Genomic DNA, 25,186 nt, shown 5'->3' with positions numbered 1-25,186 from the left:
GTCTTCAGTCAAAAATTTCTGGAAGGTGTACAACAAAAACAGAAGCCAGTACTTACTAGTTTCCATGCCCTCATTTGAAACACCCTTCATATGAGAAACAAGGTAGCCTCTAGAGATCCAGTCATTTTAAGTTATACAAACCTTTTTTATCACTACATGCCTGCCTTGTAAATCCACACTTTTGGAATACAGGCAGTAGCCAGCCAGCTAGGTAGCTAAATCAAGTAAGCAAGCAAGAATTTATAGCATCATCTAATTTTTATGTCAGATTATATTTTTTTTGCCCTTAGGAAAAAATACCTTTGATACGGTATAACTCTATAATTGCAAACCAGTTTGCATAAAAATAGTAAGAAAGTAGAAATGAGTGATGTAGAGGGAAGAATATTACATTGGAACTATTTCTACAAAATACTAAGTAGAAATTTAATCAGTGTGGACACCCAGAGCAGATAATTCAGACTTAAAATATGTTTGCAACTGAATTTAGCTATCAGTGATGGTCACATTAACCACATAATGCCAAATTTCTAGGACTCTAATTGATTTATATGTTTTACATCAATAGTGTCAAAACTTTAAAAATTGTGACTATAAGGGGACTATTGTTATTGAAAATTACCACTCTCTGAAAGTTGATAGATCAATGTCTGTGATGAATTTTCAAATTCTCCATGATAGTGGCTCCTGTTTTTCACCACTTAAGCATGCCTAAGTCTTCACTATCCTAAAATTAAGATTTTCCTGAGTCTTGCTTCCTATTCAAGGTATTATTTTATCCATTTCCTTTCCTAGCCCAAGAACAACAGGGCAGAGATCATAGTTTTTATGGTACTTGCATAGTGATTGGTATGGTATAGGCACTAGGATATCAATTAATGAAGTAATATCTTAAACAAATTATCTATTTTCTGACTTTACATCCTCACGCACTATTTAAATGCAAACACTCTTATCTCTTATTCTACTGAAAATTTCTCAGTTTCTCCAGTGAGGCAGCTTGGAGGGGGGGTTGGGAGTGCTGGCTCTGGTACCAGAATGCCTGGGTGAATCTTGACTCACCACTCCCTTGCTCTGGAAACTTGGGCAAAATTACCTAATATCACTATAGCTTACTTTCTTTGTAGAATGAGGATTGTTGTGTGGATTCAGTTATTTAATATATGTAAGCACTTAGCACAGTGCAAGAGACACAACAAGTACTCAAGTGTTAGGTGGTATAATTATTTTTTTTTATTATTATCATCATTATTATTTGACTTGCTCTAAAATACAGTTCTAACATTGCTGGCAATATTGATGACCTTTAAAATCTATATTAGAACTAGACGAGTATGTATCTTTAATCTTAAATTTCTAGTTGACGTCTCATAAAATTGAAAAGAAGATGGCAGAACTTTAGCAATTTTAAATCAATCAGACATTAATATACTTTATTCTTTCACAGCATGCCCAGAGACAAATTCAGGAAATTCTTACTTGAGCAAGAAAATACTTCAGCAGAAAAAGTAATAGCCTCAGCAAGAAAATACTTCAGCAGAAGAAAAAACAGCCTCAGCCAAGATGAAAGTGAAAGCTCAAGAAATTGTCCATCACATGCTGCCTCACATAATTCACAATGTTATTTATAATGGTATCCAAATTAGATAAATTACGTGAACATGTTTTGTAACCATAAATTGGTTATTATATTTTCTTTTGTAAACAAAACATCATTAACAATTTCTGAAACCATGTTAATGAAGTTGGGTGTCTAATAGGCATCTCACATTTAACATATTTGAAACCTAAATCTTATTCTTTCTCCCACCCTCAACCTACTCCTCCCCATTTTAGGAAATGCCAATACCCTTTAGGCAGTTGGTTCCAGCTCCAAATCTGAGAGTCACATTTGACTCTTTTTTAAAAAATTCCACTCACTTGCCACAACCATGCACCAACACATCTTACTGGCTCAAGTTTAAAATCTGGAAGACTTCTTGCCACCTCTATTACTACCATCCTAGTCCAAGCCGCCATAATCTCTCACCCAGCCTACCATTACAACATTCAATCTAGTCTCGTTTCTAGCCTTATCGACTGTAGCCTAGTTTCTCCATAGCCACTAGAGTGATCCTTTTGAAAGATTAAATTAGATCTTAATCTCCTACTCAAAAGTCTCCAATGGCTTTCCCTCCACTGGAAGCTGGATTTTATATTAATCCCTTGTATACTACATAAGTCTCCACTGCACTAGAAGGATATCCCCCATGCACTGTTCCAATTTCAAGTCCTAGCACACTTCCCCTACCCCACTCTTTTCTAGATACAGTGATCTTCTTGCTGTTCCTTGAACATATCAAATAAAATTCTGCCCTCAGAGCCTTTTGTATTTAAAGTATCCACTGCTTCTAGATAATATTCTTCACCCAAATATTTGAGTGGCAACCTTCTTTCTTCATTCAGACCTCTGCCCTAATTTCCCTCCTTGGAGGCCTTCCCTGAGCACCGTATCTAAAATAGAACTGACATCAGTCTCTATCCCTCTATACTACTCCATTTTTCCTCATAGCACTTTTCACTACCTCATATATTCTAGTAGGAAAGAAAAATAAATGTAAGCTTAATGAGCATAGGGACTTTGAAGTTTTGCTCACTACTGTATCCCAGCACCTAGAAAGTGCTCGGCACATAGTAGGTGCTCAATATTTATTTCCTTCATAAAAGAATGAATTATTTTATGGTTTTTGAAGTGTGAAAAGTTAACCATTATATTTAATTCATATGTCTCTTTTAACAAAATAGAGAGACTTTAATGTAATACTCTTTTTTATTGCTTAAATCATACTCATCTTTCCTGCCAAGAGAAAAAACTTATAAATGTCTCAAATTATCTTTCTATTATCCAAATATCTAACCTTAAAGCCTTTTTTTTTAGAATCAATACAACTTAATAAAGGACTGTACAACTTAAATAAAACATGAAAAACCTGCTTAAAATTTTGAAGAAAGAAATAAATAATTTAAAGGTGAAAAAATAGATCTGTAATTTTTAAAAAAGTTGGTAACATTGTGTTTAAATTTTCTTTTTTCTTGGGTATCATTGTAAAGCAACATTTGAATGAAGAATGATTATAAGAGTTAACATCTGTAAGCAACTAAGAAACCAAGTTATGCTTCTTAATGCTAATACACCATGTGACAAAGCAATAAGGTGCCTATGAGTGATGAGATATCAAACTAATAATATAGAAAACACTAGACTTTCAGGAAGGCTAACCATGCCCAAATACTTCAAACAGTAAGCACAACCTTCTCATTTTTATTTGCACTTTACACTGCCCTACTTTGCTTACTCTCTCTCAAATTGGCCCTGGAGAAACAGACTTGTGATGATAGCAATGGGAATAGAATCAACTTAAATTCCTGTGACTAGGCCAGTTAAAAATTTGCAAAGATAGCTAATCGTCCCAGTATACACATTTAGCCTTTCTTTGTGAAGATCATCTATTCTACCCTCTTGGCATGGTCCTGAAGGGGGCTTATGTGTTTTGTGTTTTAACTCAAAACTGGATTCGTTGTGGCACTTTTGAATCTCAGTCACCAGAACACATTCCAATTTGAGTCATTGTATCCAACTTTGCAAAAACTCTGTTTTAAATAGCTTCAACTGGAAAAGTTTATTATTTGAACTCTAAAAATGAACAAATTGATTCACAAAGACAGAGGCATTTGAATGGTGGGCGAGTGATTTTTATTCTGTTTGTACATTCTGCTTCCAATCTGGGAGTTTTTTCCACACAAAAAGAAAGAAAGAAAGAAAGAAAGAAAGAAAAAAACCTGGCTGAAATACAGTCAGAATTTATATGTACTTTTAAAATGAACTCCAACAAGGAGTTTCAGCCTTTTTTCAAATTTTTACTTGCAAAACCACTAAACCTGGTGGCTAAAATATCCAATTTTCCATAAGAGCTTGAAACAATTTCAATATGATGACCTCTTTTGGCATATCTTCCCAGGAGATTACTGAATTAAATCTGCACTACTTTCCTGGCCGCCGATGATCTATTTCCAGAATCTGGCAGCAAGGCTGGCACCATTAAAAGCCTTGAAATGCGACGTTATAAGTAGGGAAATGGCAAGGAGGACGACTTGCAGACGGAATGGCAGAAGCGTCAGGGAGTGGGTGAGAGAATGTAGAGAAAGGAAATTTCCACTCCACAAAGCCTTTTAAAAGAGATGGTGTTTGGGGATAGTGATGCTCCAGAAAGACACAACTCAAACCCCACAGCAGGACTCGGTAGTTAAACAACAAATCCTACCCTGAATTATCCCCGAGGCAATCATTTCAGAATCCCCACGGTGGCGTTTGCCTGTATCTGAAGATTCTGCATCTCACTGTCTTTCATCACTCTCAATACCCTCACGAAAACATCATCATAAAAAGGGAGGTGGAACGGAGTCAGGCTCCGAGGAACAAGTCAGCTCCGCATTCCTGCGAAGACTTGCGTCCCTGAGGATGCTAGGCTTCCAGGCCGCCGCCCGCAGTCCGCTCAGAGGGATGGGGGGAGTAGGCGGCAGTCCGCTCCTCCTATTGGCTGCCCCTGGAGCCCCGCCCCCACACACTGGTAGCCGTCGCGAAGGACGCGGTGTCGGTTGGCTGTCAACATGGCGGAGGCGTTGGGGTCGCGGCCGCCACCTCTGCCATTGCCAGGCAAGGTCGCCGCTGCTGCAGCTGCCGTCGCCACAACAGCCAAGAGCGCCACTGTGCGGGAACCAGAGCTGCCGCGGCCAACCTTCCCGCCGCAGTGACGCGGGGCCTGAGAGACAGAGTGCAGGGAGGGGCGGAGGAGGAGGAAGCCGGAGCTGCCATGAGGGAGACTCTGGGGGCGAGCCGAGAGGCGACGCTGAGGTGAATGAAGGATGATGACCGGGAGGCCCGGAGCCCGGAGCGCGGTCTCGAGACAGGGCACTGAATCCTCGGACACGCGCGTCAGAGCCCCCCTCAGCCCTCGGTTGAGCGACGGGCGTCACCGACCTGGCGCTTACCTGTATCCTTCCAGCCGTGGCTGCCGGCGTAGCGATGTTGGAAGCGGGGCCCATCTTTTTTCCCATTCGATTCCCGTTATCACAGATGCAAGGTGATAGAAACTAGCTAGTCATCTTAGTGCGGATATTTGATTCAGTAACTGTCGTTGCTCCCCTTAAACCTGAAATACCATTTTATCCTATTCTAGGACCGCTTTCCCGGCCACCTTGTTATCTCACCCCCATTCAACTTTGGTGTAAATTTTTTGTGAGTTTTCAAATAGATTAACCGTGTGTTCTGTGGGGATTGTTTTGTCTTCTAGAGTTATGCCATTATGCTCTTTACTTCATATTATCCACACCCTGATTAATCATGCTGCTTGGAGAAAAGAATTCCACAAACAGGTAAAATGTTTTGCTCTCCTGAAACAGTCCGTTTTAACAGTTAACCTATCACTTCCCTAATTTATTTACCAGAGCTGCTAAAGCCTAACACAGTTGGTTAATTTGTTTTGTTTTCCATCCTCTGCCCAGGCTGTTGTCAGAGAGACAACAGACAGAAAATTAGAAGCAAAGGACCCGGAGGCTTCGCACTGGATTATCTCTGACCTGTCCCTAAGAATTGGTCTAGCCCACCTTTGAGATTGCTGTTGGTTGCATTGTAGAAAATTGAAAGAGTGAAAGAGTTTTGTTTTCAAAATATGTAAACTATGTTTATTCCTTCAGAGAATGTTATGATAATTAGAGTGTAACCTTTGTATTCTCAAAGGACTTGGTTGGTAGAATCTTCATTCTTGTCAGAGAATGGAGTGTCTTCACTTTTCAAGTTAAACCCCATTTTCTTATCCTTATTGTCTTCCACTTCTGGGATGTTGCACTTTTAAAAGCAAGTCAATCAATTTTCATTTAGTGCCTGCTCTTTAACTAGGTGCTTGGGATACAACTCTAGTGAGGAAGACAGATATGTACAAAGCTTAACTGATGGTAAAATATCCCCCCCTCTGATCATGCTTTCCTCAAGCTTTTAACCCTTCTGTCTTTTCTTTCTTTAGTCAACTTCTCAGAAACCCTAACCGCAATAGCAGCTTCTAATTCTTTTCATCTATTCATTATTAACTCCATTCACTTTGGCTTTTGCCCTTACTACTCCTCAAAACTGTCCTCGCTCAAGAAGTAATCTGAAATAAACTATTGCTTTCTGTATGGATTTGATTCTGTCCCTTGACATTGTATTTTCTTGGACCCCGAACTCCTATTACACCGACCCTGATTTACAGCTAAATCAGAAAATAGGGAAGCACTGTAAGTGGCTCATTGACAAAGTGTATCTTTCCATCATTTTCATTAGTGAAATGGTCATAAACTTAATATTTTTAAATTTATGAGGTATGAATATTGATACAACAAAGGAAATATTTGTAAATAAGTTCAGTAGTACCTCAAATGAACAAAACCAAATAGACATAATTCCAGAATTATGTTGGTTTCCTATAAAGAAATGCATTACTAAAAATATACTTGAATTATAAATATATAGTTAAAATTAAGAAAGTTGTAGATGATTATTTCAATAGATGCCCAGGGCTTTGCTAAAATCCAACAACTTTTGCTAGTATGTGTGTATATATATGCATCTGTATGTATATATAAGTATATATACTTTTTGCTAGTTTATATATATATATATATTTGCTAGTATATATAAAATTAGTATATATATTTAAATTGGGATAGAGGAATTCTTTTGAACGTAATAAAGACTATGACACTAAATCAAGAATATCATTATGTTACTAGTTGGAGAAACACTTAAGCACCTTTTGTATTATTTTGGATGTTCTTAGTATCTGTAATGTTTCATATTGGATACCTGGTACAAAGTAGGTATGCAAATTTATTGAATTAATGACTAAATTTAAAAAATGAACTGCAGACTTAAAATAAGCAAGTGGCTTGGTAAAATTTCTACATGTGATTTCCAAATATGAATTCAATACTCAGAGGCCATCCAGCTTTCTGTTGAAGTTCTCTCACTCAAGTTAGAATTCCCTGACTCTAAAGGCAAGGAACAAAACCTTATGAAGTTCATCTAATTAAAATTAGCTGAAGTTCTATAATTTCAATTTCTTAAAATAATTCAAATATATATAGAAATAGAATAAAAAAGTGAAGTTTTCATGTCCCCTTCACACTATGCCTCTTATTTTCTCATAAATATCTCCAGTCTTTTCCCCTTCCATTTTATCCTAGCCCCCACTTTGCCTCTCTTTATTCGCTACCCAGTTTACACCCTATTCTTAATTATCTACACATATTCTCTCACCAACATCCTTGGTTCTTTGCACTCCTATTCTTCCTCAACCACCCAGTAACTACTACAACCCTATTTCTCTACTCCTTCACTCAACAATAAAAATGCTGTCAGAGAAAATATCACAAAACCGCTACAGCTTGATGGTTTCCAGCTTCACCAGAACAAGAACAGAGTTCTCTCTTGTTCCTCTTAATTAGTTTCTGTGCCGGATCTTGATCACCTCCCGTCACTCGCAGTAGACTGTCTTACTACAATACTTCATAAGAGAATGGATGCCATGAACTCCCTCAGGTCCCTCCCAACAAACAACACAAACCTTCTTACTCCCATCACCACCCTCAATCCCCTACCCTGTTTTTATTCCAGGCTCACTGATGGGATATCACTTTTACTGTAGAAGGTGAATCCATTCACTTGTGCCCTATTTTCATCACCTCTCTTCTCAGTAACCCTGGATTGTAAATTATCCTAACTCTCTCTTACAATTTACTTACAACTTTTGTCAAATAGCCTTCTTTCCCTACAGCCTGTAAACATGCTCTGGTCTTAACTATCCTTAAAACTAACAATCAAACCCTTTTAACTGTGTTCTAATATCTCCTGTCTCCTTAGTCAAACCTCTAAAAAAGCATAGTCTAAATTCACCATCTCTATCTTGAGTCACATTTTACACTAAATTCCAAAATATGCTTGAACTGATAAAAAGGGTAAATATAAAAATAAATACAAAATCATAAAGGAAAACTGACAGAAAATAGAACTTCAACACTTTCATAGTTTGAAGGTATAGTAACTTTACCTTTTGAAAAGAAAGAATCAATTTCAAGTGAAAAATATCTCAAAAATAACTCATTAATTTAAAACAGTGTAAGGAGAAATTGTATAATTAAATAAAACAAATTATCTGGGGAAAATACTTGTAGTAACTATGATAGAGGGTTAATATTTACACTATTCTATCTCTATTGAATTTACTGAAATTGATTTTTTAAATGACATTCTCAATAGATAAATGTCCAGTGACTCTGAACTAACGATTCACCAAAAAGGAAAATAAAAATTAGTTGCCCAACATGGCAATTATTCTATTTTGCTAATACATACATAATAAAACATGACTTTCCATTCGGTCTTTCTATAAAAAAAGTACTACCTTATGCTTGTGAGGTGTAGAAACTCATGTTCATATATTTCTAATGACATGTAGATTTATAGAACCCTTTTAGAAACCAATTTGTCTGTGAGGCACTAAAAGCTATAAAAATGTGTATACCTTTTTTCCTAGTTTATCTACTGAGAATTTTCTCCAAGGAAGTCATTCAGTAAGCTTTTATTAAGCCATTACCATATTCTAAGCACCATGCCAGGCATTGGAATTACAGAAATACAGAGGAGACACATATGACGTACCCATGAGGGTGTTAAGTCATCCAGTGAGGGTTAGAAGAAGCTTCACAGGGGAGAAACTTCTTGAGGTGTCCCTGAAAGGATGAGTAGAATTAGCCAGCAAGTGCCAAAAGATAATGGCATACTACATCATGGCTTGTTCTGTTAATAAGTATCTTAGTGTGGCTGAGCATCGGAGACATGCAGGGAAATGTTGAAAAATGAAGTTGAAAAAACAGACCAGATTATAAAATGCTGTATATTCCAAGAAATTTTTAATGCATCATGAAGGTGATAGGGAGATTTTAGAGAATAACAAAGAATGAGAAACCCAATTAGATTTCTGTTTAGCTGGTTTTGTGGAGGTTCAAATGGAGGACGGCAAGTTTAGGAGTACTGTAATAAGATGAGTTAGAAGACTACTGAAGTAGTCCAGGCAAGGGATTTAGAACATCTGAGCCAAGTCTGTGGAGAGGTACAGAGAAGAAGAAAAAGAATCTGGATGGCTCTAATAAACTTGACAAGAGTATGGGTTATATGATTCATAGTTATTAGTGATGGTAACATATTTAAAACAACCTAAATAAGCTACAATTAGAAAAAGACTAAATTGGGAGAAGAAGAGATGAGGATGAGGTGGGGTAGATTAGGCTATGCTTTTAAATTATAATCATTATGTATTACGTGCCCGTAGTATTCTCGGGTTTGTTGTTGGTTGGTTATTTTACTGTTAAATATATAAAAATTACCTTCCTTTGAACAAGTATTTAACAGTGATTCTTATGGAAATATCTTACCTTTACAACACAGCTTGTATGAAAAATAAAAATTTAACCAACCATCTAATATTTTTTAAATTTGGATACCATACTTTGAAGAGATGCAAAGGCAGCAGTATATTTTACAACTCGGCAGGCAATATTATACATATATTATATATAATACATGTGTATATTATATAGAGTAAGAGACATTTAATTAAATCTAACAATATATAGTTGTCAGAACATTATTACAAACGTTACGTTTGTGATTTTCTTTATGTTCCTGTGGTGAGACTTCAAGCATGTTAAACAGAGAACAGAATTATCTCCACATGCATCTTAGTCCTGCATATTTCTCACCTGAGCCAAAGCAACGTCTCCCTTTTCTCCCGACAATGCTGCTCTTGGGTACCCTGAAAGGAAGTTGCACTTTCCTCCACTGCCATGTTGTGACTTCGTAGTTAGCCATCTTGTTAAAGTCTGACTCCTTCTAATAAAGTACTCTATTAGAAAAGAACAAGCTAAATCTTTAGCTGTTTCTATGCTAACAAAAAACAAAAACAAAAACAGGTTGCTTCCCTTTCTGTTTCACTTTTATAAATCCTTCAAAAGAAACTTTAAGTAAAAATATTGTGTGTGAGTGCATGTATTTGTTTATGGTGAGGTAGTGCAAAATTTTTAATACAGGTAAATTAATTATGAGCAATGGCATAAAAATGGTTAAATAGCAACATAATTGAAAGCTCCCATTAGCAAAGTTTCAAATGACCAAAAATTTCAAATAGACGTGCTTGTTTTGAAATATATAAGGTTTTTTTTACTATGTTGATGCTGAAGCACTGCAGGATCCTAAAATTAACACATTTTGAATTAACAACTTATGTATAGCATAATTTATTATTTAATGTATTTCTTATATTCTGTTTTACCATTAATATTTATGACATATAAAAAAACTTGATTAAATAGAACTCTTAAAGAGAATTTCATACCTTTATTTTGAGGGGAGAAAATTTAAACACACTGTTTATTCTAAAAAGACAAATAGGCATGCCCTGCAATAAATAACTTCAGTACAATCTTGTATGCATCTACATCTAATGATGAGGTACTGAAAATGGTAATTGAATGACCACTTTTTACAACTTCAAAATCATTAAAAACAGAAAAATACTGTGATAAATTTGGTAAAGGCATTCATTAATGCCAGTTGAAATGTTACTAAATAAGCTCGGACATCAATTAACCATATCAATTCAACTTATTTAAAGAAAGTTTAATTTTATACAGTAAATTTCAAATGAATGGATAATTAGGATAACTAAAATACTCCATATTTGGCAAAATTCTGAGTAAACATTACTGTGTATGATTTTCCTAATGGCTTGTTTTTTAACTTATGAGTAAATCACTAAGTAATCTATATTCCCAAACTTCCCAGTTATATTGCTATTTGATTTTTAATATTTGAATATGACTTTCATGCTATGGATTAAAGGATCTACTGAAACGTTTAATTCATCGGCTTTCTATTAATGAGATATAACCTTCTTTCATTTTTCTATATACATGCCTAAGATAGTAACTTGTTAATAAGTACTCAAATATCTGTATAATGAATGAAAAGATATGTAGTCTCCTTATCTGGGCTCATGATGTCTAAAAGTAATTAATTTTTTTCCCCAAAGAAAGTAAAATATATCTTCAGTTCTAATACCAAGCCAAGAGTTTTTTTTATATAAAACATGTGCCGGTCATACACTAACAGTGATGTGTACACATACTAATTGTTCCACAAAAAATCATTACATCATTAGTATGAGGCTGTAATTGTACTTATCAGATAGCACTGATACTCATCCAGTAAAGACATAAACCACTGTCCTTAACTTTATGCTACCATTAGAGATATGAAAATCCATTTTGAGAAAAATTTAGAAGAAGAGCGCCAAATCTTACTGCAGCAACAAAAAATATGTCGAAATCAAGCACGTAAATATTTTGTGGAGTCAAACCGGAGAAAAAAGTAAGTAACTGTATTTTATTCAGAAGCATAGAAACTCAAAGGCATAAATTAATCATTTCTCTACTTTGTAGCATTTTATGAACCTAAGTCATGACAGTGTTTTATCTATAAAATTGATCAAGATTTTTGTGGCTTTTAAATTTTATTGTTTTTCTGCCACAGCACAAAGATAGTGATGTATCATCTAGTTTACTGACCATGACTGTAGCAGTCTTTTCTTGTCATAGAACTTATTAGTGTCATATTCACTTCTTAAAATGACTATAAAAAGTATTCTTCATTTTTTGTAACATTTTATGATAAAAGGTTACCAATTAGCATTTAGGCTCTAATAGAACATATTTCATTTTAATTCATTATTCACTTATATATAATTTTTCTATATGTGCTACCCTCATTCATCCAGTCAGAAAAATGGGGAAAATATGAATAGTTGTGGAAATATGATAAAAAAAATTTTATAAATGATTGCCATGAAAAAAGATGCTTTCTAATATAAACTGGAAACTAAATAAAGTAAAAATGCAAACCATCCTATCCCTGCTTGACATTTTTCAAGAGTGTTTGAATTATTAGATTTTTTTAATACAGAGTGGTTATGCCATTTTTATTGTTGTTTTTGCTACCTTGTTCATAGTTCTACAATAGGTGAATAGTAGAAAAGCCCTAGAATTTATTACTACATCATTGGGCATATGTTGCAAATCCCATTTGGGGAATACAAAATTGTTTATCTGTAATTTTTTTCTGGCGCTGAATTATCTTTAGACTAACTCTATATTGCCTGGCGTAGTTGAAAGTATTTAATGAAGCTTGTTTTTGTTTTTGTTTTATATTTGTGTAGTTCTGTTTTTCTCCTACCTTTCAGCTCCTGAAGCTTATAAGAGGCACATGATAGGAGTTCAATAAAAATGAATAATCATATGTTGAAAGGGTCATGGGCTTTGGAATCAGAGATCTAGGTTTAAATCCTAGCTCCATGAGTTAGAGCAAGTTATTTAATCTCTTTGAGGTTCAGTTTCTTATTTATGATTGGAATTAATACAATATTTTTCAAGGAATTGTTGCATAGAGCAAAAAAGGTAATATTAGAGATGAATAGTTGAGAACGCATGTAGAAGTATTTGTCTGTCACATAGTGCTCTTCATTAAGCTTATTTTATTGATTAATAAATAAATATTTGTCAGTTGTATATTTTCTAATAATTGTCTTGCTGTATGAAATAGCAGGCTTTACATGTGGAATTTGATTCATAAAGTTCCAACCTGTCTTCTCTTATCAAACACCCATAAGAATTCTGATGTAGAAAATATAGAAGAAAATTTTTGGTTTAAAATTCTAAGAGGCAGAACATTTTCCAATACAATTTGATTATATTTTATTTTTCTGTCACCCTACAGCGGTGTAAAAAAAAAAACAAACCCTTTTTGTTTTTGTAAAGCCACATAAAAATTTATTTTAAAACACTAATCTTTTGTTTCTATATTTCACCTTTTAAAAGGGGACCAAATTATTTGTACACTTCTGAATTTCAGAATATGTCTATCATTATGGATTTTTTGGCCTATCTATCTATGCTTAACCTCATCTAAGTTTATGCTGTCTATTCATATTATGGTCATAGAATTTATAAAAAAATATTTTTCCTACAAGTAGAGATATTCTCCTAACACTTTTTTTCTACAAAAAGAGACAAATTTATACTTTGACATTGTCAGTACTGTTTTCCCAATAGTACTCAAAAGATGTTCATAGCACCAAGTGCTCTTTGTTTACTTGCATTAATCACTTAAAATCACACACATTTTAATTTTCTTGTTATGTATTATTTTTTGCATTTCTATTGCCAGTATTTTTCTTGTATGTTTTTATCACATTCTTAAGTTTTCCATTCTGTCACTCAGTGTCCATACAGTGGAGTCCCCTTTGTTTCCCTCCAAGTCCTCCTCCTTTCATCACTAGGTACTGCTACAACAGATACAGGTTACCTTTTAGACCTAATGCACAACGGGCATCTGAGACTTCCCTTTATTGGTCTCAGGAACTGGAGCCACAGTTTCTTCCCTCGTAGCATCCCTTTTTTTGTTTTGTTTTATAACATTAGATTGCTGGATTACATCCTCAGGTAACTTTCTAGTAGGCTGCTTTGTGGACCAAGTAATTTTAATATATACACACATAAAGAAAATTAAATTATTTCCTACATTGTTTTTAATTTTCAACTTTAGAACTATCTTTTGATAAATTAGTGAATAAGCATTTATTCATTAGCAAGCATAACTAATTGAGTACCAATTATTAAACATCATATTGGAAGAAAAAAATAATTTTGGTTAACCTATTTTATCACTAAACATTAGAAATGTCAATAATCTGATTTAACGTGACTTCATGAGGAAAATAAATTGAAATAAATTTTAGGAAGTAAAGAACTCAAAAGGAACCTTCAGATAGTTTTAAAATAATATAAGCATGTAGGCTTAAAAGTTCAGATGATCAGACTATATAACTAACTGGCAGAATAAGAAAGAAAAGGACAGAATGGGGAAAACTCCCCAAAAAAAGAGAAGAGGAAACACTACCAAGTGGTGAGAGACAAGCACTTAGGAAGAATCACTAAAATCTATAATTAAAAAAGATTCCTTACATATCCTATAGGCAGAAAAAAAATTACCTAGAGAATCACGGAATGAATTACTTGGTGAACATGAAGTATGGGGTAGCTGCATTATCTATTCGTGAGAATGATGGAGTTTGGAGTTCCCCATGAAGCAGGAAAAATGTACCTTAGAATAAATAAGAAGGAATTATACTTTAAGCAATAAGTCATATTAATCAAACCTGCATATATAGAAGTTTGGTATAAGCTAAAAAATATAAACAGATTCAAATAAATCCAGGTATCAGTAGGTTTAAATATCCATGGGTATATTATCCATAATATATTCATAATGTATTAAAGGAAAATTAAAGGAATTTAGTATATTTAGAAGTTATCTTTGACCATTTAAAATGTCATACAGGACAGCACTTATTCATTCAACTAACATTTACTGGGTTTCATATACTAGAGGATAAAAATAAAATGCATGATTCTTGCCCTCAATTTACTAATAGTGAAGTAATAAAGGATGACAATGCTATGCAATAAATACTATGATTGAGTCACCTACAAGGTGCTGTAGAAGTACATCTCATATACTGCAGGACAAGGAAGAACTCCTGGAAGAGTAAAGTCTTATTAGATAACCAGGAGTTAGGGTACTTGAGAGATAAAGGAGAACAATAGGTGAAAAAGCTTAATGTTATGAAATAAAAGACAAAAGTTTTATGTGATTTAGGCACAGGAAAATGTGGAAGGGTATCAGGAAAGGAAGCTATAGAGATGATAGGAGTCATTTCATAAAATAACTTTTGTGTCAATCTGAAGAAATTAAACCCTATCCTTAGGACTCTGAGAGGTTGTTGAAAGAGTGAAATCATAAAAGTATCATGATTATGTTTATATTTTATCTCATTGTAGCAGAGGGGTAGAGGATGAATTGAAAGCGCAGGCTGGAGGCAAAGAAGACAGGTAGAAAGCTGTTATAGTGATCTAAGCCAGAGAAGGTATGAAGGTAGAGTATGGAGGTAGAGTCGGGATTGAGTAGGTAGGGTCAGTAGGAGTCAAAGGTCAGTTATGTGTGGTGCATGAAGAGCATTGTCAGAAATGGAATACTTATCAATTATGCAAATGTTATTGACATTATTAATATAAATCCTTCTAAATTGCAATGCATATTTCTGTAATCTTTTATACAAATTATGATAAATGCAGTTTGATCTATTCTTTATGCCTTAGAATCATTATTATGGGCATCAAATATTCTATTCTGTTGTATTACTGTATTGTCCTTGAGCTATTAAGCTTTATTTAGTTTACAGTACTAGCCTCAACTGGTAAGCTTGGTGAATTTTTTTTAATTTAATTTTTATTGAAGTATAACTGTTTTACAATGTTGTATTAGTTTCTACTGTACAGCAAAGTGAATCAGCTATATGTATACATATATCTCCTCTTTTTGGATTTCCTTCCCATTTAGGTCACCACAGAGCATTTAGTAGAGTTCTCTGTGCTATACAGTAGGTTCTTATTAGTTATCTATTTTATATGTAGTATCAGTACTGTATATAATCAATCCCAATCTCCCAATTCATCCCCCCCCCGCTTTCCACCTTGGTATCCATACGTTTGTTCTCTACATCTGTGTCTCTAATTCTGCTTTGTAAATAAGATCATCTATACCAGTTTTCTAGATTCCACATATATGCGTTAATATACGATATTTTTTTTTCTCTTTCTGACTTACTTCACTGTGTATGACTCTCTAGGTCCATCCACAATTCTACAACTGACCCAATTTCATTCTTTTTTATGGTTGAGTAGTATCCCGTTGTATATATGTACCAGATCTTCTTTAACCAGTCCTCTGTTGATGGACATTTAACTTGCTTCCATATCCTGGCTATTGTAAATAGTGCAGCAATGAACATTGGGGCACATGTGTCTTTCTTAATTATGTTTTTCTCTGGGTATATGCCCAGTAGTGGGATCACTGGGTCATATGGTAGCTCTGTTTTTAGTTTTTTAAGGAACCTCCATACTGTTCTCCATAGTGGCTGTACCAATCTACATTCCCAACAACAGTGTAACAGGATTCCCTTTTCTCTACACCCTCTTCAGCATTTATTATTTGTAGATTTTTTTGATGATGGCCATTCTGACTGATGAGAAGTGATACCTCACTGTACTTGTGATTTGCATTTCTCTCATAATTAGTGATGTTGAGCATCTTTTCATGTGTTTGTTGGCCATCAGTATGTCTTCTTTGGAGAAATGTCTGTATAGGTCTTCCGCCCATTTTTTGATTGGGTTGTTGTTTTCTGGGTTTTTTTTTTTTTTGACATTGAGCTGCATGAGCTATTTGTGTATATTGGAGATTAATACCTTGTCAGTTGCTTCGTTTGCAAATATTTTCTCCCATTCTGAGGGTTGTCTTTTCATCTTGTTTATGGTTTCCTTTGCCGTGCAAAAGCTAATAAGTTTAATTAGATCCCATTTGTTTATTTTTCTTTTTATTTTCATTACTCTAGGAGGTGGGTCAAAAAAGATCTTGCTGCAATTTATGTCAAAGAGTGTTTTGCCTATGTTTTCCTCTAAGACTTTTATAGTGTCCAGCCTTACATTTAGGTCTTTAGCCCATTTTGAGTTTATTTTTGTGTATGGTGTTAGGGAGTGTTCTAATTTCATTCTTTTACATGTAGTCGTCCAGTTTTCCCAGCACCACTTATAGAAGAGAGCATCTTTTCTCCATTATATATTCTTGCCTCCTTTATCAGAGATTAGGTGACCATAGGTGCCTGGGTTTATCTCTGGGCTTTCCATCCTGTTCCCTTGATCTATATTTCTGTTTTTGTGCGAGTACCATACTGTTTTAATGACTTAGTAGTATAGTCTGAAGTCCGGGAGCCTGATTCCTCCAGCTCTGTTTTTCTTTTTCAAGATTGTTTGGGCTATTCGGGGTCTTTTGTATTTCCATACAAATTGTAAATTTTTTATTCTAATTCTTTATAAAATGCCATTGGTAATTTGATAAGGATTACAGTGAATCTGTAGATTGCTTTGGGTAGTATAGTCATTTTCACAATATTGATTCTTCCAGTCCAGGAACATGGTATATCTCTCCATCTGTTTGTGTCGTCTTTGATTTCTTTCATCAGTATCTCATAGCTTTCTGATTACAGGTCTTTTGCCTCCTAGGTAGGTTTATCCCTAGGTATTTTACTCTTTTTGTTGCAATGGTAAATAGGATAGTTTTCTTAATTTCTCTTTCTGATTTTTTGTTATTAGTGTATAGGAATGCAAGAGATTTCTGTGTATTAATTTTGTATCCTGCAACTTTACCGAATTCATTGATTAGCTCTAGTAGTTTTGAGGCGGCATCTTTAGGATTTTCTATGCAAAGTATCATGTCATCTGCAAACAGTGACAGTTTTACTTCTTTCCAATTTGGAATCCTTTTATATCTTTTCCTTCTCTGATTTTGGCTAGGACTAGGCTAGGACTAGGACTTCCAAAACAATGTTGGCTAGGACTTCCAAAACAATGGCTAGGACTTCCAAAACAATGTTGAATAAAAGTGATAAAAGTGGTGAGAGTGGTCATCCTTGCCTTGTTCCTGAATTTAGGGAAAATGCTTTCAGTTTTTTACCATTGAGAATGATGTTTGCTGTGGGTTTGTCATATATGGCCTTTATTATGTTGAGGCTGGTTCCCTCTATGCCCATTTTCTGGAGAGTTTTTTAATCATAAATGGGTGTTGAATTTTGTCAAAAGCTTTTTCTGCATCTATTGAGATGATCATATGGCTTTTATTTCTCTATTTGTTAATATGGTGTATCACATTGATTGATTTGCATATATTGAAGGATCCTTGCATCCCAGGGATAAATCCCACTTGATCAGGGTGTATGATCCTTTTAATGTATTGTTGGATTCTGCTTGCTAGTATTTTGTTGAGGATTTTTGCTTCTATTTTTATCAGTGATATTGGCCTGTAGTTTTCTTTTTTGTGATATCTTTGTCACCTCTGGGTATCAGGGTGAAGGTGGCCTCATCGAATGAGGTTGGGGTGGTCCTCCATCTGCAATTTTTTGTAAGAGTTTGAGAAGGATAGCTGTTAGCTCTTCTCTAAATGTTTGATAGAATTCACCTGTGAAGCCATATGGTCCTGGACTTTTGTCTGTTGGAAGATTTTAATCACAGTTTCAATTTCATTACTTGTGATTGGTCTGTTTATAGTTTCTGTTTCTTCCTGGTTCAGTCTCAGAAGGTTGTGCTTTTCTAAGAATTTGTCCATTTCTTCCACATTGTCCATTTTATTGGCATATAGTTGCTTGTAGTAATCTCTCATGATCCTCTGTATTTCTGCACTGTCAGTTGTTACTTCTCCTTTTTCATTTCTAATTCTGTTGATTTGAGTCTTCTCCCTTTTTTTCTTGATGAGTTTGGCTAAAGGTTTATCAGTTTTGTTTATCATCTCAAAGAACCAGCTTTTAGTTTCATTGATCTTTGCTATTGTTTTCTTTGTTTCTATTTCATTTATTTCTGCTCTGATCTTTATGATTTCTTTCCTTCTACTAACTTTGGGTTTTGTTTGTTCTTCTTTCTCTTGTTGTTTCAAGTGTAATGTTAGGTTGTTTATTTGAGATTTTTTTGTTGTTGCTTGAGGTAGGATTGTATTGCTACAAGCTTCCCTCTCAGAACTGCTTTTGCTGAGTCCCATGGCATTTGGGTCATCATCTTTTTGTTATCATTTGTTTATAGGTATTTTTTTATTTTCTCTTTGATTTCTTCAGTGATCCATTGGTTATTTAGTAGCATATTGTTTAGCCTCCATGTGTTTGTGATTTTTATAGTTTATTTTCTGTAATTGATTTCTAATCTCATTGTATTGTGGTCAGAAAAGATGCTTGATATGATTTTGATTTTCTTCAATTTACCAAGGCTTGATTTGTGACCCAAGATGTGACCTATCCTGAAGGATGATCCATGTGCACTTGAGAAGAAAGTGTATCTGCTACTTTCAGATGGAATGTCTTATAGATATCAATTAAGTCTATCTGGTCTAATGTGTGATTTAAGGCTTGTGTTTCCTTATTAATTTTCTGTTTGGATGATCTCTCCATTGGTGTGAATAGAGTGTTAACGTTTCCCACTATTATTGTATTACTGTCAATTGCTTTTATGGCTGTTAGCATTTGCCTTATGTATTGAAGTGCTCCTATGTGGGTGTATAAATATTTACAATTGTTATATCTTCTTCTTGGATTGATCCCTTTATTCTTATGTAGTGTCCTTCCTTGTCTCTTAAAACAGTCTTTATTTTAAAGTCTATTTTTTCTGATGTGAGTATTGCTACTCCAGCTTTCTTTTGATTTCCATTTGCATAGAATATCTTTTTCCTTCCCCTCACTTTCAGTCTGTATGTTTTCCTAGGTCTGAAGTGCATCTCTTATAGACAGCATATATATGGATGTTGTTTTTGTATTTATTCAGCCAGTCTGTGTCTTTTGGTTGGAGCATTTAATCCATTTACATTTAAGGTAACTATCGATATGTATGTTCCTATTCCCATTTTCTTAATTGTTTTGGTTTTGTTTTTGTAGGTGTTTTTCTTCTCCTGTGTTTCCTGCCTAGAGAAGTTTCTTTAGCATATGTTGTAAAGCTGTTTGGTGGTCCTGAATTCTCTTAGCTTTTGCTTGTCTATAAAGCTTTTGATGTCTCTGTAGAATCTGAATGAGAACGTTACTGGGTACAGTGTTCTTGGCTGTAGGTTTTTCCTTTTCATCACTTTAAATATATCCTGCCATTGCCTTCTGGCCTGTAGAGTTTCTGCTGAAAAATCAGCTGATAACCTTATGGGGATTCCCTTGTATGTTATTTTTGCTTTTCCTTTGCTGCTTTTAATTTTTTTCTTTGTATTTAATTTTTGTTAGTTTGATTAATATGTGTCTTGGTGTGTTCCTCCTAGGGTTTATCCTGTATGGGATTCTCTGGGCTTCTTGCACTTGGGTGACTATTTCCTTTCCCATGTTTGGGAAGTTTTCCACTTTAATATCTTCAAATATTTTCTCAGACCCTTTCTCTTTCTCTTTTTCTTCTGGGACCCCTGTAATTTGAATATTGGTGGCGTTAATGTTGTCCCAGAGGTCTCTGAGACTGATCTTATTTCTTTTCATCCTGTTTTTTCTTTATTCTGTTCTGTGGCATTTATTTCCACTATTCTATATTCCAGTTCACTTATCCATTCTTCTGCCTCAGTTATTCTGCTATTGATTTCTTCTTGTGTATTTTTCATTTAAGTTATTGTGTTGTTCATCACTGTTTGTTTGTTCTTTAGTTCTTCTAGGTCCTTGTTAAACATTTCTTGTATCTTCTCGATCCATGCCTGCATTCTATTTCTGAGATCTTGAATCATCTTAACTATCATTACTCTGAATCGTTTTTCAGGTAAATTGCCTATTTCCTCTTCATTTATTTAGTCTTGTGGATTTTTACCTTGCTTCTTCATCCGAAACCTATTTCTCTGTCGTCTCATTTTATCTAATTTACTGTGTTTGTGGTCTCCTTTCCACAGGCTGCAGTGTTGTAGTTCCTCTTGTTTCTGGTGTCTGCCCCCTGGTGGGTGAAGTTGGTCCAGGGGCTTTTGTAGGTTTCCTGTTGGAAGGGACTGGTGCCTGAACTGGTGGCTGGAGCTGAGTCTTGTCCCTCTGATCGGCAGGGCCTCATCGGGTAGTGTGTTTTGTGGTGTCTGTGAGTTTAGTACAACTTTAGGCAGCCTGTCTGCTAATGGATGTGGCTGTGTTATTGTCTTGCTGGTTGTTTGGTGTGGGGTGTCCAACACTGGTGCCTGCAGGCAGTTGGGTGGAGCCAGGTCTTGCTGTCGAGATGAAGACCTCCCGGAGAGCTCACATCGTTTAATATTCCCTGGGGCCGGAAATTCTCTGGCATTCCAGCATCTTGGACTTGGTGCTCTTACCCGTGAGTCTCAGGCCTGACCCCTGGTTAGGGAACCATGACCCTGCAAGCTGTGTGGCACAGCCAGGAAAAAGAAAAGAAGACCAACAAAACCCAAGACAAATGATAAAAACAAAATGAAAGAAACAAGGAAAGAAAGATAGAAAAGAAAACCAAAAAAAGAAAACAAAAATCCAGAGAACAACCTAACAAACAAAAGAACCCAAAAACAAACAATAAAAACAAAATTAACAATAAAAACAAAACTAACAAAAACCAAGAACAGAACAAAAACAGAAAACAAGCTGAAAAAAAGAAAACATTAAACACACAAAAATGATAAAAACAAAACAAGAAAAATCACAAAACAATAAAAATTTTAAATTTAAAAATATATTTTGAAAATTTTTAAATTAAAGCAAAAAAAGAAATAAGTAAAGAAAAAGTAAGTAACAAATAAAATATAATTAAAAAAACAGAAAACAACAACAGAACAAAATGAAACAAAAAGGAAAAAGAGAGAAAAAATAATACTAGTAATAATATTTTCCTGAGTCCTTCACTGTCAGTGTCCTTGCCCCCCACTGACAGCAAGCCACAGTCAACCCCCACCTCCCCAGGAGGCCCTCCTGTACCTCTAGGTAGGTCTCTGGACCTGCCATGGGCACTGTGGGGGCAGCTCAGACTCTGACCTGGCCCAACTCCCACATGCACTTGCCCCCAAAGTCCACAGCTGCCAAAGTTAGACCGGTCTAAGTTGTGGGAGTACTCAGTGTCCATTCAGATATTCCACAGGTGCAGGGTTTACCAAGAAGATCACTGGGATTTAATCTGTGGCTTGTGCAGCTGCACAGAGAGATTTCCGTTCCTCTTCCTTAGTCAGACAGCCCCTGGGGCTCAGCTTTGGTTTTGGCCCCACCTCTGCATGTGGGCCACCCTCAGGTTTCTGTTCGCCATCCAGGTGAGAGAGAGGCAAAAGCAGTGGCCAGTTGGGTCCCTCAGTCTGATTGGGGCACTTATTCGCTCAGGCCAGGGAGGGAGAAGGAGACCACAACTGTGGCACATGCAAAGTGCTTGTGGCAGAGACCATCAGGAAGATGCAACAGACTGGGATGTGTCTGGTGGGAGTCCCTCCCAGTACCCATGGAGGCAGGGGTCAGCATGTGGGGAAGGGTTTTGCAGTGGTGACCCTGCCCCTTGTGCACCACTCAACAATGGCACCTTGTTTCCAAGGCAGACCATGCTTCCTCTAGCAGCATTTCCAGCCATGGAGCCCCTCACTCCCGTCTCCTCAAGTTGTCTCTGCACAGCCAACAGCAGTCCTCTCCCCACATCCACTCTTCTAACACCACACTTTAGCACTCAGCTTCTGCCAGCATTGGCGTCTTTCTATCTCAGTCTGGGGTGTCCAGGGCTGATTCTGGATGAGGCTTTGGCATGGGCATCGTGAGCAGGCCCCATGTGCACTCAAAGGAGGCTTTGGCAGTGGTGGAGCTCAGGACTCTGGAGCCTGTGCACCAAAGAGACCTTGGCTTGAGGAGCAGGTGGGCCTGCACAGACGGGTGCCCCTCCCAGTGCCCACAGAGGCAGGGGGCTGACAGGTGGGGAAGGGAGTTGCAGTGGTGGCCCCGCCCCTTGCATGCCACTCAACAATGGCGACTTGTTTCTATAGTGCTCCAGGATTCTTCAGAAAACTTTCCAGGTTGTGAAGCTCCTTACTCTGGTCCCTTCAGGCTGTCTCTTCACAGCCAGCAGCTGTCCCCTCCCTGGGTCCACTCTCCAAACCCCACTTTCCAGCACCCAGCCTCCCTCCACACCTGGAGACACACAACTCAGGCTGGGGTGTGCAGAGCAGCAGCATGGGCCATACACACAGTTCTTACTTTGTCCTGCCTTCCACAGACCAGTTGCTGCATTTCCCTTCAAACCCCTGAAGGTCCCTTTCTGCCCCAGCTGATTTCCCTGCCATGAATGGGCTTTTGTGAGTGCGGGAACCTCTGCTCACCTTCAGTTCCCTGCCAGGGGTGATGGTTCCTTCCTGTTTCCTTTTTTTTCTTTCTTTCTTTCATCTGTCCTGGTTGTGTGGGGATTTATCTTGTCCTTTTAGGTGTCCAGGGGCTTCCACTAGTGTTCAGCAGATGCTCTGTGAGAATTGATCCATTTGTAGATGTATTCTTAATGTACTTGTGAGGAGAGGCAAATTCTGAATCCTCCTATTCTGCCATCTGACTCCCCCCCACCAAATTTATTCCTTTTTGATTTTAGTCTTTCTCTTTCTAGAAGTTCCCTCACCTTTCTTCTTTTATATTTCTAATACATTATTACCTAAGTAAACAAAGGATTTTGTTGGAACTGAATCCAATAAGAATTCATGTGAATAAGGACCTAAGAGACTCTTATGATTAAAATTTATGGGCTTCAGTTAATTGATATTGACATGTTTATTTTGGCTGACACCTCAGCTTTTAGAGAAATGAGGTGCTATTATATTTTGCCTTTGTAGTATGTACATTACTAATTCTCTGTGTTAAATCAGAATATGGATCTTTGTTGTTTGGGTATTTTCCATTCCAATAGTCTGTTAAGGGTCATTTTTAATTTTTTATTTGTTTTCTTTTCCAGCAAAGTGACAGACAATAAGTTGGAAATATGATATTCAACATAGATTGGGGGATTTCAAATAAGTTTAAGTCTTGGCAAGTACAGGATTAATAACCACTGGGACATATGTGTTTCTTTGCCAAGCAGTGAAAACTGACAGTATATTCTTCAGTTGTTTTATTTCTTATAGGATGTTGACATTATTGTTTGTTTAAAATGTTATTCTTTATTTTTAAAAACTATATTTCTCCAATTGCATTTTTTAATTTAAAAGAATAATATTTTATCCTATTTTAAATGTCTTTAATTTCTATCTATCTAAAATAGTGCTGAGTTTTAAACTTAAATGTGATCATATCTCTAGAAAGTTATATTTACATAAGTCTGAATTATGGTTCCAAACAGGAAAAAGAAATACATCACAAATGGCTGGTCTCCAGTTCTAGTGGTGTCCCTTGTGACCTCAGTTACTCTTTCTTCTTTTTATTAACATCTTTATTGGAGTATAATTGCTTTACAATGGTGTGTTAGTTTCTGCTTTATAACAAAGTGAATCAGCTATGCATATACATATATCTCCATATCCCCTCCCTCTTGCATTTCCCTCCCTCCCTCCCTATCCCACCCTTCTAGGTGGTCAGAAAGCACCGAGCTGATCCTCCTGTACTATGCAGCTGCTTCCCACTAGCTATCTATTTTACATTTGGTAGTGTATATATGTCCATACCAATCTCTCACTTCGTCCCAGTTTACCCTTCCCCCTACCCGTGTCCTCAAGTCCATTCTCTACGTCTGCGTCTTTACTCCTGTCCTGCCCCTAGCTTCTTGAGAACCTTTTTTTTTAGATTCCATATATATGTGTTAGCATACGGTATTTTTCTCTTTCTGACTTACTTCACTCTGTATGACAGACTATAGGTCCATCCATCTCACTACAAAAAACTCAATTTTGTTTCTTTTAATGGCTGAGTAATATTCCATTGTATATATGTGCCACCTCTTCTTTATTCATTCATCTGTTGATGGACACATAGGTTGCTTCCATGTCCTAGCTATTGTAAATAGAATTACAATGAACATTATGGTACATGACTGTTTCTGAATTATGGGTTTCTCTGCCTATATGCACAGTAGTGGGATTGCTGGGTCATATGGTACTTCTATTTTTAGTTTTCTAAGGAACCTCCATACTGTTCTCCATAGTGCCTGTATCAATTTACATTCCCACCAACAGTGCAAGAGGGTTCCCTTTTCTCCACACCCTCTCCAGCATTTATTGTTTGTAGATTTTTTGATGTTGGCCATTCTGACTGGTGAGAGGTGATACCTCACTGTACTTTTCATTTGCATTTTTCTCATAATTAGTGATGTTTAGCATCTTTTCATGTGTTTGTTGGCCATCTGTATGTCTTCTTTGGAGAAATGGCTATTTAGGTCTTCCGCCCATTTTTGGATTGGTTTGCTTGTTTTATTGATATTGAGCTGCATGAGCTGCTTGTAAATTTTGGAGATTAATCCTTTGTCAGTT

General features: G+C 36.2%; 1 protein-coding gene across 1 annotated transcript in view; it reads left to right on the top strand.

Annotated features, from left to right (window-relative positions):
• The first annotated feature begins 4,612 nt into the window (after window positions 1–4,612).
• CEP126 (centrosomal protein 126) overlaps window positions 4,613–25,186 on the top strand; it is a 100,945-nt gene continuing 80,371 nt past the window's right edge. Inside the window, exons 1-2 of the mRNA XM_073808273.1 lie at window positions 4,613–5,030; window positions 11,378–11,497. Coding sequence (XP_073664374.1) covers window positions 4,903–5,030; window positions 11,378–11,497 — 248 coding nt within the window. The 5' untranslated portion in view covers window positions 4,613–4,902. The remainder of the gene's footprint in view (window positions 5,031–11,377; window positions 11,498–25,186) is intronic.

The sequence above is a fragment of the Tursiops truncatus genome, chromosome 8, assembly GCF_011762595.2.
Source record: "Tursiops truncatus isolate mTurTru1 chromosome 8, mTurTru1.mat.Y, whole genome shotgun sequence".
NCBI lineage: Eukaryota > Metazoa > Chordata > Mammalia > Artiodactyla > Delphinidae > Tursiops > Tursiops truncatus.
Note: the sequence above shows the minus strand (reverse complement) of the source record. Positions and strands in the feature narration are given on the sequence as shown.